General features: G+C 36.5%; 1 protein-coding gene across 9 annotated transcripts in view; it reads right to left on the reverse strand.

Moving 5' to 3' along the window:
* Positions 1-5,109: 5,109 nt before the first annotated feature.
* The window catches only part of LOC130823110 (zinc finger CCCH domain-containing protein 38-like), a 10,845-nt gene continuing 431 nt past the window's right edge, over positions 5,110-15,523 (reverse strand). Inside the window, exons 2-8 of one of the 9 annotated variants that reach the window (XM_057687721.1) lie at positions 15,226-15,306; positions 14,390-14,487; positions 9,366-9,489; positions 8,955-9,095; positions 8,685-8,860; positions 5,596-8,152; positions 5,111-5,496 (exon numbers count right to left, since the gene is read on the reverse strand). In XM_057687721.1, the coding sequence (XP_057543704.1) occupies positions 5,467-5,496; positions 5,596-8,152; positions 8,685-8,860; positions 8,955-9,050 (2,859 nt within the window). In that variant the 5' untranslated portion in view covers positions 9,051-9,095; positions 9,366-9,489; positions 14,390-14,487; positions 15,226-15,306 and the 3' untranslated portion in view covers positions 5,111-5,466. Of the gene's footprint in view, positions 5,497-5,595; positions 8,153-8,684; positions 8,861-8,954; positions 9,096-9,365; positions 9,490-9,844; positions 10,312-11,357; positions 13,727-14,389; positions 14,488-15,225; positions 15,307-15,523 lie in introns of those variants that run through there. The other 8 variants (XM_057687718.1, XM_057687717.1, XM_057687719.1 and 5 more) reach the window with 8 other exon arrangements.

The raw sequence follows: 15,523 nt of genomic DNA on the forward strand, positions 1-15,523 counted from the left end.
ATGTCGTGCCAAGCATTTGAATGGGGTTTTGATGCTGATTTGAAGGAAAACATTGATGAAGCTACACCTGCAGAGGTACAAGGTGCTGCTCCTGTAATGTTGAATGGCGAACAATTTAATGAACTCAAAGCAATTGTTGAAGGGCTGTCCAAGAAGGTTGATAGCTTACTTAAGGTTTTGGTTTTCATGAAATTTGTTATAATGTTCTACCTATTATTGGTTTTTCTTGCGATTGTAAAGTAAGATTGTAAGCGTTGTAATGGTTTCTATATATGTAAGCTTAGGTATTGTGTTGGTTCTTGCCTTGTAAAAGTAAGGTTTTACAGTTCATTACCAAAAAATTGGAATTAGATCAATTTGCATACCAAGTTGCTGCTGTTTATCCAACATCTTACATAATTAATACAATCTGGAATACAATCTTACATAATTTGCATCCATAATCATACATTAATTTTACAAAAGAAGATTAATCTACTGTTCATCAATTAGGTATGCAAAAGAGGATTAATGTATTGTTCATCCATATAAAGTCAGAAGTTAAGTAATTACATTCACATAACACAAATACTAATCATTTTGCTTTGCTCTTTCCCTTGCACTTGGAAGTTGAAGCATCATCAGTGTTTGTTACTGCTGCCTTCTATTTTTTTTGTTGCCCCTCCCTTGCAACTGGCCTTGTTGTGACCAAAATCCCCACACTTCCCACATTTTATTGTCTTGCTCCTCTTTGCCTTCCTCTCTTCATCATCACCTCTCTTTCGGTTCCTACAAGGCCTACCAACACCTCTTTTGAGCACAGGAGGTAATATAGTAGGGTGTTCAGTTGCTGGCCACTTATCCTGGTCAAGGATAGGTTTAATGCTGTGATGATAGGCCAACTTATATCTCTCTACTGAATACCAATCATCAACCAAGGATTGTGGATCAAGACCTTCATGAAGTATCGCTCTCATTACATGCCTACATGGTATGCCAGTGAGTTGCCACACATTGCAAAGGCATGTGCGTTGGTTCAAACTGACAGCCAAAGTTGATTTACCCACCTCATACTCCCCTGGACTAGACATGAAAGCCCTGCAAGACCTACTCTCATTGCACAGTACTTGAACTCTCTTCGCAATGTTTGGACACAGCCTCTCCCATTCGTCACACTTTTGCCTCCTTGCTGCTAACCTAACCATTGTTACTCTCCTAATTCCCTCTAACAAACTTAACACTGGCTTGCACCTGTCAATTCCTAGGGTTGCATTGAAGCTTTCCACAAAATTTGTCTTGTTAACATCACACTTCAATTCAGGGTCAAATTTATGTTTTGTCCATTCTCATGTGGACCCAAATTAGCAAGCCATCTCCTTGCATCAGGGTTGTTTTTTTCAATCTCATTCATGGCCTTTGCAAATGTGAAGGTTGAGAAGGCCCCACATGCTAGCCAAAACAATTGCCATAACTTAGGCCCATGAAAAGACTTCTTCCAGTTAGCACTAAGGTGTCTGCAACAATACCTTCTTTGCATCTTAGGCCACAAATCATTGAGAGCCTTCTCAATTCCCTGCGTTTGAAAACAACATATTAAGATTAGGTTTAGAAGATTATGCATAATCAATGAAATACCAAGTAATAAGTGTTGTTACCTTCTGCCTGTCAGATATTATGCACCAATTGTCGCCTCTGTTACTTGGTTCCAGTACATGCTTAAGATGCCAAATGAAGAACTTCCAACTCTCTTCATCCTCACATGAAACAATACCCCATGCCACTGAAAACATTTCATTGTTGCCATCAAGGGCAATTGCAGATAACAAAACACCACCATAATTACCCTTTGAATGAGCCCTATCCACTCCAATAACACTTCTACAACCAGATAAAGGCCCTCCAGAGATGCCTTGAATGATACAAAAATGCTCATAAATACTAGTGGTCTATCAGGATGTGTAGGGGATACCAAGCACAATTTGCATATGAACCCTCGTTTGTTGATTTGATAACATCACAGTAAGATGGCAATGCACTGTATGATCTATCATGCCCACCATGAATGATACTCAAGGCCATGTTCCTAACCCTATACAAGCTTAGTTGTGCCATCTCAACACCATATCTGGACCACAAAAGCTCATTCGAAGCCTTACCTGGGATGTCATTATTAGCCCTTATGTCCTCCGATAAGGCATGGCATGCCCACTTCACTGTTAACATAGGGTTTTTAGTTTCTATCCCCAAGCATGTGTGTTCAGCATTTTGAATTTTCTTAATAGCCCAAGTGACACCATCAGGCAGCCTAGAAGCATGCAATCTCTACTCACATTTTGCTTCACTACAACTAATTGTGTACCTAAGTATGTCTGCTTTATCAAGAATCACTAAAAAACCAGATTGTATGCAATAATCCCTAATCACATCCCTCAAATGTTGCTTATCTGTAAACAATTGCCACTCCTTAATCACGATGTTCCCAAAACCTTTGTCTTTGTACAACTCCCCATTCTTATACAACTTAGTCAAATAATTATCAAAGTCATCACATTCATCATCCCAAATTGGTCCTTCAAATGGATCAAAATAATCTGCATCAACATCTTCCATCCTTATTCCATCCTCTACCTCAGCCTCTTTATCACTATCAACCAAAGACACAGTATCACTGTCACAACTATGGAATGACAGGGTTGGATTGAAAGATTCATCATCACTCTCACTGACCAATGATTGTGTTCCAGATGTAGCAGCAGCCTCCTTGTTCTGTTGCATTAATCTTACAAACTTTCTAATAATTGTCTTCTTAATTCCCTTTCTTTTCATAGTGATTTTTGGGATTTTTTTATTTGGGGATTTGTTTAAAGTTTTCTTAGCACTTGTCTTTAGGGTTTTGTTTGGGGATTTGCTTAAAGTTTTCTTTTGTGTTCTCTTTGGTGGTGTCTTCTTTTGTGTTCTCTTTGGTGTTGTCTTCTCCACATTAACTTCATCATTTGCTTCATCATTAACTTCATCAGCTTGGTTTATCTCATTCAATAACTCAGCATTTTCAATGATAACATCATTGATGTTGTCAGGGAATGGTGGGTTTATCTCAACATGTCCTCTACTCCTTCTCAAAACAGGCAACTTGGGCCTAAACTCAGTCTTTGGTGGTTTCCAGCCCTTGGGCTTCAAAATCTGAAATGGGGTTGGAATGGGGTACACTTCTATATCAAAATCACTATCAACATCCATATCATCCTCAACAGCATGTTCCTCAAGTATTATAGGTTCCTCCTCACAGGGTACATCAACATCCACATCATCAGTAGGTTGTTTCTCAGAAGTAACAGGAGTTGTAATGGGGTCCATATCATCAACAGGTTTTTTCTCAGGTATAACAGGAGTTGGAATGGGGTCCACATCATCCTCAACACTCAACACAAGCGGTTCCTCATAGGGTTGACTAGGGGTTGGAATTATCAAAACAACATCATCATCATCTTCATCATCAAGTTCTGTAGGGGGGGATTGGATCTCAAATCTTTCTTCTGTGCATTCTGCTTTAAGGTTTCCCTAAGCCTCCTAGCATTATCTAACAGGGCATTAGGTTTAGAGTCCCCTACATGGATGCAAATACTGTCCTTGCCCATATTTCTACTAAACATCTCCAACAATGCTTTATCATCAACTAGTTCAACATGCTTCTTTTTGTATACATAACTAAAACTAGGATGTTCAGGCATCAAATGTTCCTCCCTCTCAGCCTTATCCCAATAATCAATAATCATGTCTAGCAAGTTAACTAGGTCGACATCTTCAACAAAAACTTCTGTCTCTTTACCCTTGTACACAAATTTCAACACCACACTATCATCCATTTACAATCTGTTAACACCAAAAAAAAAAAAAAACAAAAACAAAAACAAAAACAACATCAATCATCCAATGCCAAACACATTCAGAATTCAAAAAAGCCCTATATTTTAGGGTTCTTCCATTACAAAAACGACTCAGAACACCTTTAAACCACAAAATTCAAGAACAAACCCTAAAGATCGGAACATTTAGGACGACAAAATCAAAATAAAATGCGACATTTTACTTGACATTTAGAGTTATAACTCAAACAACCCAACATCTTACATGTACAGAAAAAATGAGGAAAGAATAGGGAACTTACCAACATCAATAAAAGCAGCAATGAGAAAGATGAAGCTTCAACAATGGCGAGATCAACGCAGGGAGATGATGATGAAGACAGAGTAAGCAAGTACGGGTTAGGAGGGAAAAGAAAGAGGGAAGCAAATGAATCACAAACAAACCATGGTTGGTTTTTAATGACATTTAACGGAATAGTCATTATTAGTGTCACGGTTGTAATTAGCAAATACCTGGGGGTACCACTGAAATACACTGGGGTACCATTGTTATTTTTCTATAGTATAGGGGTACTATTGATAATATCCCTAATAATAATAATAATAATAATAATAACAAAAATTAATAATAATAATAATAATAATAATAATAATAATAATAATAATAATAACAATAATAAAAAAATACAAATAATATTATTAATAATATTATAATAATATTAATAATAATAATTTATTAAGACGTATAATAATTTAAAATAATGTAAATAATAAAAAAATTAAAAAAGAAAAAAAAACAGTCGCACAAAAACCGCGAGCAGACCATGGTGGAGTCGCACAAATCGTGCGAATGGACCACGGTGGAATCGCACAAAACGTGCGAGTGTCCACTCGCACGTTTTGTGCGACTCAACCATGGTTCACTCGCCCAGTTTTTGCGACATCCTTTTTTTAAAAAAAAAATACACCAATTCAAATCGATTAAACTACGTACCGGATCCGATTCATAGTCGCTTTCGTTAGCCATAGTTAATCGATTCCAACTAACAGCTTGTTAAAATTGAAGAACATTTTTAGAGAGTTTTTAGAAATATAATACCATGTTTGAATTCGTATATATCATACAAGGGCGCGTCTGAAAATTCAATATATATAGGGTCGCGACGGGATTACGTTTAAAATTAAAATTTAATGTTTTTAAAGTGATAATAGTATTATTAAGTGCAATTTACATTTGTTAAACAAGTTTTAAGTCCAGGGGTAAATTCGTAATTTTATTAGGGGTGGCAATAAAATGAAAAGAATGACAATATATAACAATGCCCAATGACAATGGATGTTAACAGATCACACAGCTACCGAACCAAACTCAGCAGCATTTTAAACGTTTCTGATTTAAAACCAAACAGAATCAGATTAATTCCAAACAGAACATAATTTTTGATATTCATAATTTACTACAGAAAATACAAGCTTATCTATAACTGTCTATTGAGCTTTAAAATTAGATGCACAAAAAGGGTTGTATCTAATGCATAAAATGAATGTACAAATATCTGAAACAACCAGCTACAAGTATAATACAGGAAAATCACGTTCCATCAGAATGCTCCATTGGTCAGCTTTAGCTCTTGTGATATTTTTCCACATAGGCCTACCATATTGGAAAAAACTAGGTTTATCAATTGAGAATTTGCTATTAAAAGCATAATATACAGATAGTATAAATAGTAAGTTTTAAAATGAATCTCACCTGTACAAGTTTATCGATTTTTTGCTTTGAACATGACAAATACAGGTCAATTTTATCTTTTGTTTGAGGAATCTGAGGCCCTAGTGTCTCCGTGACTTTGTCGACCGCTTTTTTCACGATTGTTTTATAGTCATCTTTGCTCACTTGACCATCCTTCCACGAGGGTTTCAAAAGTTCCTTAACCATCTCCACTAATGCAAATTTAAATGAACGAATTCCTTTTGTATCATTTATTTTCTTACCATCAGCATCATCTGCACCTGCATCGTGAGAAGGTTTGTTTTCTGGTGCCTTAATTCCTCCAGCAGGTGATTCCTTACCATTTTCCTCGTCCTTAGTTGATGCAAGATGCTCTTGTTGGATCACATTTCCACTCTTGTGATGATGTATTTCATTGTTAGCGTGATGATGCAGTTCATCATCAGAGCTTTTCTGTTCAACGCTAGGCAACAGCTGATTTCCCATGTTGGGCATCTTCGGCTCAATGCTATTACATACAGGATCATATTGCTTTAACACTTCAGGAACATGATTTCGCTGAATCATAACACCAGCAACAGCAGGAACCGGTCCAGCTATGTTAGGGAGGTTAGTAACAGCAGAAGATAGCTGTGAAAGCTGTTGCCTGTTTTCAAGTAGCTGGGTTAGAGAAGCAGTGAGGTGGGATAGTTCTGCCAGTTGTGATTCAGTAGCAGAAGCTGGAGCAAGTGCAGATGAAGCTAAACTGATATCACGAGACTCAGCAACTTTGTTATCAAGAAAAGATGGTGAATCATGCGACACTTGAGGATGGGAATTGACTGGCAGTTGATTTTGTGCTTGAGGATTTATGTTCGAAATTGGGTCAGCATCGGCATTTCTGGGCTGGAAAATGCTTTGCCCTTGTAGGACATGTACTGATTGATTCTGTGTGATAACTGGGCCATCGTGATCTCCAAACACATTTCTCCTCTCCCCAGAAATCAATGTAGGTTTATTGTCCTTGTAACTGGAATTCTGCCCAGCAAAGGGATCACTACATACCTTCGGTTCCAGGAAGGGAGCTGTGTAATGCTTCTCAAATGAAGCTTCTTCAGCAGATTCTAGTTGAACAACAGGAAAAGATATGTTGGTGATAGACGGCATTTGAGAAGTAGATGAATTGACATTTTGCTGCTTGATATCCGTAGGAGAAATTTCTATGTCACCAGATAAATCTTCTACACCTCTTAATGCAGAAAGAGCCATGCCGGGGACATTATGCTCTGTCTTCCATTTAAGTGGTTCCTCATCATCCAGGATCTCAGATTTGTCTATACTAGCTGGTGTATCCCATGCTGGTTTTACAGTAAGAATATCATGGCTGCAAGAATCATCCCCCGGTCTTGTTCTAGTCATGTCTTTAGACACTTCTGTAATCTCATTTTTATCCTCACCCCAAACCTGAACTCCAGTAATGGCTGGCATTGTAGTAGCATCAGTCCAAGTTGGACCATTCCAATCTCGATCGCCCTCATATTTATGATCTGGATCATTCCATGTTGAACCATCCCCCGGTCTTGTTCTAGTCACATCTTTAGACATTTCTGTAATCTCATTTTTATCCTCACCCCAACCCTGCACTACAGTAATAGCTGGCATTTTAGTAGCATCATTCCAAGTTGGACCATTCCAATCTCGGTCACCCTCATATTTATGACCTGGACTCCTTCCATCACCTTGGATCCTCACTGTATTCAGTTCTTCATTCTCTTTTTTGTCCTCTTCCCAACATTGCATTGCCGGAACAGCTGACATGGTCGTCGCGTCACTCCATTTTGGACCATCCCAACCAAGACTACCTTCACGGTTGGTATCACGCCAAACATCTCGTGACCTCTTCTCCGGACTAAAAGAATTCTGCACCTGATGAGAAAATTTGCAACGAGTTCCATTTCGACAATTTCCAGCAGCAAAAAATTTGCAGGTATTTTCACCTCTCCTTGGAGGCTCAAATTCATGTTTACGTTCAAGATAAGGGTCCCTTCGTCTGTGTTCATGATCAGGATAAGGATCCTTACTTCTATGGCCATTATCAGTGTACGGATCCCTACTTCTATGGTTCTGATCAGGATAGATATCCCTACTACGGCGGTCACGATCCTTGTTCCTGTACACATCTTCAATTGATCCTTTCTCAAACACACCAACAGCAGTATCTTGATGTACAAACCTGCATGAATCTCCTCTTCTACACCTTCCCTTTAAAAAGTCATTACAGATATGAGCAGATTTTTCAGTGCTTCTGGTATCGTCTTTACTGTCATCAGGAGAATATTTTGAACTTCCAACCCTTCGACGACTACTTACCAAATCCTCTGGTGGACTGCTTTCTAGGGGCCGCCTACGGTCATAGAGTTGACTATCTTGGTGAAGAAAATGACAACTACTGCCTCTCCTGCATCTCCCCACAGCAAAATCCCTACAAACGCGTGCTGAAGCACCAGTTCTGCTTCTAGTCCAATCAGTACCAGTTGGTTCCCGTCTAGAATTATGAGCTGGGCTACGGCTTCGGCTTCGGCTCCTGCTCTTGCTATTTCTGGACATCATTCCAAAATCCAAATTTTATTAGAAAAAGAAAAACAAGAGAAAACTTATAGCAGCTGCATAAGAAGCTGATCGCAGAAGTATTACGCATCAACTGTTAGTTATATACTACGCGTAAAGAGCATAAAATGACGACCTGAATTTAATGTCATATTGCAACTTCCAACAAATATAATAACCCCTTTCAAAATACAAAACCTAATTTAGGCGGGAGATAAAGAAAGAGAGATGAGGAAGGAAAAGAACATGCCCTCTTGAATCACGGGGAGGGAGAAGAGGACTCAAAAAAGATTTATGAACCAATCAGCATAAAAGGGAATAGGGAAGGCTGACTGCAGGGAAAACATACAAGGAGATTAATTGATCAACTATGATGCCCCTAACAATCTTGTAAAGTTCAAATATAGTGCAAAAGAATGCTGGACAAATTGCCAACACTATCTACATGCGAATGCAGGACAAATTGCCACTACTATCTACATGTGAATGCTGGACAAATTACCACTACTATATACATGTCATACCTGCGTGACTGGCTCCAACCATTTCTAGGAGATCGACTTGAATGTCGAGGTCTCCATTCATCTAGTTCTGATGACATTCTTGGGGAGTTTTTTTCTCTATCTAATGTTATCGAACTTCCTTTGCAGCGACTATCAAGTCTATTTGAAACTGTACCAGGTGAATAAGATTCTCTAGGCTGGCAATCAAAATATTATTTATTCAAAATCAGACCAATAAAACAAACATATAACCGTTAAACAATACCAATTATAAAGAAAAGAACTATCTACCCTCCGTGGCTGAGCTCCATCATTAAAGTTTGTAGGTAAAGCTACAGAATCTTTAAGATCCCACTTTGAATGCCGCCTCTTGCTACTTCCGCTCATTTTTCCAGCTAAATTGGCAGCGTCTTCGAAAATTATATGTCAGATCTGAAAGAAGTCGTATAAAACAGGTTAGTCAAATAGACAAAAAATTTCAACCTTAAAAAACATATCAAAAGCAGTCACGATAAGACCATTCATTTTCACGTCTTTACTGTGACTTTGCAGACCGAATTAATACTGCTCTTCTTATCATTGCAGTAAAAGCAAAAACAACCTAGTTGTTAAATAATGTAGAGTAGCTATGCTCAAAAAAAATTACACATTTAAGTTCTAGACTTATAGAGCTCTTTAAACAGGTAACAATTGGACACTAACCTAGAGACAATGTTGGCTTCATCATTTCAAGTTTAACTGTTAAAATCCCATGCCAATGTTGGCTTCATCATTTCAAGTTTAACTGTTAAAATCCCATGCCAATTTAAGAAACAGAATGCTGCACCTTAAAATGTCAATCATCCAAGAAAAATAAGTCAATAAGAGCATGTTTTAATGAAGGCATGAAGCAATCAGCAGCAACTTTGATACGAATATGGATAGCCTACAACCCAAAACAAAACAAAAAGAGCATGATTGTATCAAGATACTTGCTAAGCCTACTGAGCCCACTGAGCTTGCTGGTTTTTGCTTGAAGACTAAGGAGGATCATCTTCAAATTGGACTGAACATCAACATGGAAGCAAGGCAAAGACAAGAAAGAACAAGAGAAAGCCATCCAACAACATGGCATGAACAAAGAAGCATGAACAGAAGGCTGATTCCACGCATACAAGCAACAGAACAAGCAAAGCACCAACCTGTCTGCCAGCCCACCTTGCGAGCCATGAAGAGCTTAGTTTGGTGCATGTATGAGCATGGAAATTAAAAGAACAACATCTTCATACACGAAATAAGAAGCCAAGACTCAAAGATACTACGGAGAGTCCTCACATAACCCACGAGAATAGCTGCAAGGTCATGTGCTCGTCAGTTTCTGGATAATGGCTGATCTCAGTATACTTGGGCTATTTTATGTTCTGTTTTAATCTTCATGTATTGCACGCGCTTTAATAATTAGGCACGGGGTTAGTTATGTTTGTTAGACACCCTAAACTAGCCGTTAGAAGCTCTATATAAAGGGGCATCCTCATTGTATCATTGATTCAGATTTGGTTAATGAAATTTTCATTCAAGTAATTGTGTGCAATTAAATCCCTGAGTGTGTTCTTTGTGAGTGAAGCAAAGAGGGTATTCAGTTGTTTCCACGAGGATTAAGAGAGTGAATCTTAACTTGAGTGTGAGGAAGAGGCCAGTGACTGAGTGAAGGTCAATTGTCTCTATCCACGACATAGAACCATTCTAAGGAATTGTTCTAGTCACCTTCTGTTTTCATACAAAACAGAAGGCTCCTGTGTGTGTTCTTCATTGTGTCAAGACTGTTCTTGGCATCATTCTTGAAGGGATTAAACGGTTCTTGGATCAACCATCCCCATACTCGCATCAAGCTTCCAGCTAACCAAAACAGCAACTGAGTCATAACCTAACCCCCTTCCCAACAAAAAAAATCATAAATAAGAATATCAGAAATATTAAATAGAGGAATTCTAAAAGGGACCCCATTCAAACAGAATATTGTCGGAAAAGGCTGTATTTTAGTAAGCTGCAAATCTCCTAGAAACTTCACTGTTAATTTTTAAGCCATGCAGCATCTTTTATTTGGTAACTAGAATCGGAAGGAAAAACATTGATGACAAGCTAGAATGCTGCAAGGAGATGCATATACTTACGACTGATCATAAAATACAATAACAATGTCGTAGTTTTAATCCCGACAATATGTAGCAAACAATAATACATCTTGGGCAAATGACCCCCTTAGATTCTCAAATGGAAAGGAAAATTTTGATAAGTAAAAAAATATAGGAAAATTTTGGTAATTCCTCAATGTAAAGTTAGTAAGCACTAAGACAAATCAATTACTGTGGAAAGCCTAATTCCTCGAAATAGTTGGATGAAACCCTAACGAATAATAAAATGAAAAAGAAACCAATAAGTAAGCACCGCAAGTGACAATGTTCCCCAAAAATGCAGAAAAAAAGAAAAAACAGATTTTTTTCTTCCTCCCTAAATTTTAAAAGCCGCAAGGCACCTTAAGGCAATAAGTGTCCTCAAACCTGCAAAAGCACTAGCCTTTGGGTGTGACGCGACCTAAAACCCCAAAAAAATTAAACCGCCTAATAAAACTAAAAGAAACAACCTAACAGAAAGAGAGAAAGAAAGAAAGAAAAAGAAGAGAAGAGAATCAAAGAAGAATTAAAAGAGAAAACATACGTGATGGAAATGGGCTTCTGAGAATAAGTTTAGGTGCTAATATAAGGCGATCTAAGGCACATGCCTTAAGGAATAGTCACGCCTAATCCTATCAACGCACCAAACCCACAGCCGCCCAAACCGCTACCCTTAATCACTGCAAGGTCAACTTTTTAATATCCTCCATCATCTCTTTCCTCACCTCTTTATGCTCTCTATTTCCTCTTCTCTAGTAGCACTTGAATCCATGATTTTGTTGTGTCCGAATAATAAAGCATTTTTCTATGTGCACTTCTTCTCCTCTCCAGTTGTAGATGAGACCTATTCATTTTCGTAGATCCTTTTGCCAAAACAGAATAAAGAAATACCTAAATCTCAAGAGGTACGATGATGTCAAAGAACCCATTCGTGACCAACGGTCATATGCATTCTAAGATCAGAGAAAGTTCCGCATTGCAAGTCATTTCGTGATCTGGAATAAAATGCTTAGCAATTTTATGGATCCTTATTCTAAAATATGAATCCAAAGTTTTTACAGCATCCAACTGGACTAATTTTTTTCTCTTTCAACTCTATATTCTCCTTATGTCATTTTTGCTGAGCACTTTGTGACTCGAACTCTTATCTTTGTCAATCTAACTTAGCTTTACCCTCTCAAGTCTCTTCCACTAGAACACTATCAATAGAAAGCATGCACCGAGTATATCTCGATCAAAACACGATGCATAGGAAATGTCCTTTATTGTTGTAAAAAGATAAGGGCTTTGGAATAAAACCTTGTTGAAAGTTATTACAATCGAAAAATCCTTTATTGCACTACCACATGTCTTAACATTTATTTTCACTTCTTAATGCATACCTTGCAATATATTAACGTATTTCCAAGAAATGTCGTTTGTTATTCCCACCAAAGTGCTTCTCTTGGTATCTTATCTTTTTCAAATCAATAAAAATCATGTATAAGTCGTTTTTAGTTGTATAGTATTTCATCATTGTCTAATCAGATAAATTGCATACATTGTCGGTTTCTTAAGCACAAATTCAAATTTATTCTCCAATATGATGCATAGGTACATCTCATATGTATATGGCTCAAAAGTTTTGTTCTTTGATAGTTGGAGCAATTTTGAACATTTTTTGTGTTCTTGCAAATAGGAACTAGAGTACTTCTTCGACATTTGAACATCTTACTTGTCCTCCAACTCTTGTAAAACAAATCAGTTAGTCAAGTTACTTCAATCAACCCTCCATACCTCAATATGTATTCCACTTTGCACCACCTTTTTATAGCTTCATTTTATCAAAGCCCTTTCAACCTTTGATTTCTTGATTCTTTGCATAAGTTTGACGAGTAATAATTGTGTCTCCAACAAAATTAATTGCTCTCATTTAAATTACCAGTCAAAAATACTCTTTCCACTGGTCGTTTATGTCCTCATTTCGTACTAATTTTTTAATCCTTAATACGCTCTTCAATATCTATGTCTTCAGTCTTTTCTTGTCTCCTTTTTGTCATTCAATTCTCCTTCTTTAGAATTGAATTTGGCGAACACCCTTTGAAAGCTCATACTTTTGCCTTGCGAACTACTACTATTGCCTTGAAGTTAATTTGCTTATACTTGGCAAATTTTACCTCAATACTGCATTTTCCTAATGCAAGATAGCATTTTTTTTCTTCACTGTTATCTACTAAAATCTCCTTAATTATTCAAGTAATACAATTTTTCATTTTTTCTAAATAGTCACTACGTTAGAAGTCATCTCCCAAACAGCTTTTTTACTTACTCAACAAAAACTTTATTGGTATCCTCTTTAATTCTCTGCAATCTAATCCCTTGTTCCTCTTTGGCTTTCTTTTTCTTCAATCTTGTAAACATCCAGAACAAAAAGTTTGCGTTGGGTGGGACACACTATTTTGAAATGAGCTTACAATTTAAGCAAATACTGCTATCTATCTTGCTTGTCAAACAGTAGTCAATTTGAATTGTCTTTACTCTAGTTGTAAAAGTCACCAAATAGTTATGTCTCTTCTTAAACCATGTATTAGCAACCAATAAATCCTTTGCCTAGAATGAGTCAAATATTTCCAAACATAAAAACATGTGTTGCGCATCAGGAGTGAGAAGCTAGTATTTAAATATATGTGAAGATAGGAAATCTGTTTTCAACTATCCTCCAATACAGGACAATACAATAGACATCCACCAGTTTGTTTTGTGCAAAAACTCCAGCAATTTACTTGGCCAACTTCAATAGCAACCAACAGCCAAGAATCCACCAATATCTATCAAATTAGAGATGATGTTTTCACTCTTTTAAGAAACATGTTTTGTTAATTGCTTCAGCCACAATCGATGAATGTTTGTGTAAGTGCCATGCTTCCCAAGTTACTGCAATAAAGTTACTTGGTATTAGTTGTACTCTTTGAGCACTCGAGTGATATTAAACTAGAAGTTAAGAGACTATCTATCCTTGCAGCAAACATTGAGCCTATCGCGTCAAAATTAGTAGCACTCACTGACATACAATCAAGCACCTAGACATCCCTTTTCAAACATTCACCTCTTCAATATATTTTTCATATTTATTGCTTTAATGGACAAAGCATCATTGCACTTCAATGCAATCCTAACACTCCACTCAAACTTTCTCCAAAAGATAATCATCCAAAAATGTCGGCAATCCTAATATTGAAAGCGTAATCAAAGAAATGCAATAGGTTTACAAACCACAGTTCACACAACTTCAACAGCAATGAACTAATCAAGCAACAAACTTGACAAATTCAAGAGTCCACATATAAATTAGGATTTTCTACTTAAATTGTCATGTATTCTGAGTTCTCACTATTGTAATTATCTTAATCCAGCAAGTCAAAATATTTTTCTCAACCAAGTTTAAAACTCTATAATTCAAACCCTATAAACAATTCTCTTCAAGAACATTTCCAATCAGTTTCATCACAGCATAATCTCATAAACTACATAATTAGTAAGAAAACTATATTTCATTTGCATGTCCATAAATAAAATAGGAATAGAGGAGAGATTAACCTTCACAAATTCGCCAAAATCACCATACACTTTCTGTCAATCGCAGAGCTCCAACTTACGATAGTGAGCAAATGGTGTTATGTATCTCAATATAGCGACTGCAAAAAGAGGAAGATTATCACAAAAATAGATGGTGATGAATATGATGGAGTAAAAACCGTAATCAATGAAATACAAAAAAGTGATAGTCCAACATAATCTCACTAAATCACAATTAATATTACAACTAAACATTGAAACTAGGGTTTTCTACCGATAATATTGTAAATACATGAGCAAATAAATAAATAAATAAATATATATATATATATATATATATATATATATATATATATATAGGGGTGTTCAAAACCGGATACCGGGTCGACCCGGTTACCGGTTTTCCGGATACTTAAAATTCTGTTCCGGATCCGACCCGGTTTGAACCGGGTCGGATACCGGATACCCGGTTTTGTTAAAAACTTTTTTTTTTCCTTTATTTCTTTTAACATTTTTTTATATATGATTCAAATAATATTAAAATACTTAACTTAATTAGTCATAAACTATTAAAATACAACCATTAGTTAATTGAAATACAACAATAATGAATTAAAACATTAATTCTCAACCTAAACAATAAATATCCCTCTTTTCAAAAAGTACACACCAATCCTATTGAACAAACTGAAGAAATTGTTTGGACATATAGCAAAGATCTAAACTTTTTATGAAATCAAAAACATGAAAAAGCAAGAAACTTTTTATACACCAAACAAAATTCCAATAAATTATTGAAAAAAACAATAACCCATCATAAAAAAATAAGTAAAAAATTGAAGAGATTTTCCATTTACCAGCGCCCTTTGCATCAGCTCCATGAATGAGAGTAATAGGAACCGTATGAGGTTGAGGAGCATTGGAAACTTCATAAGACTCTAAATATGAAATGTGACTCACATTTGCATAATCAAATCCATCAACAAATACCAATAATGTTACAAAACAAAACAAACCAAACCCAGAAAAATCCACTTCCAAAAACCCATCATTTCCAATTTTTTGGTTGATTAATGTGCAAAAGGAGCTCAAATTTGTATACCCACAAAAAATTTCAAATACCAGAAGTTGTAATGTAGTGTAATCAAGGTTTAA

The sequence above is a fragment of the Amaranthus tricolor genome, chromosome 9 (assembly GCF_026212465.1).
Source record: "Amaranthus tricolor cultivar Red isolate AtriRed21 chromosome 9, ASM2621246v1, whole genome shotgun sequence".
Lineage (NCBI taxonomy): Eukaryota > Viridiplantae > Streptophyta > Magnoliopsida > Caryophyllales > Amaranthaceae > Amaranthus > Amaranthus tricolor.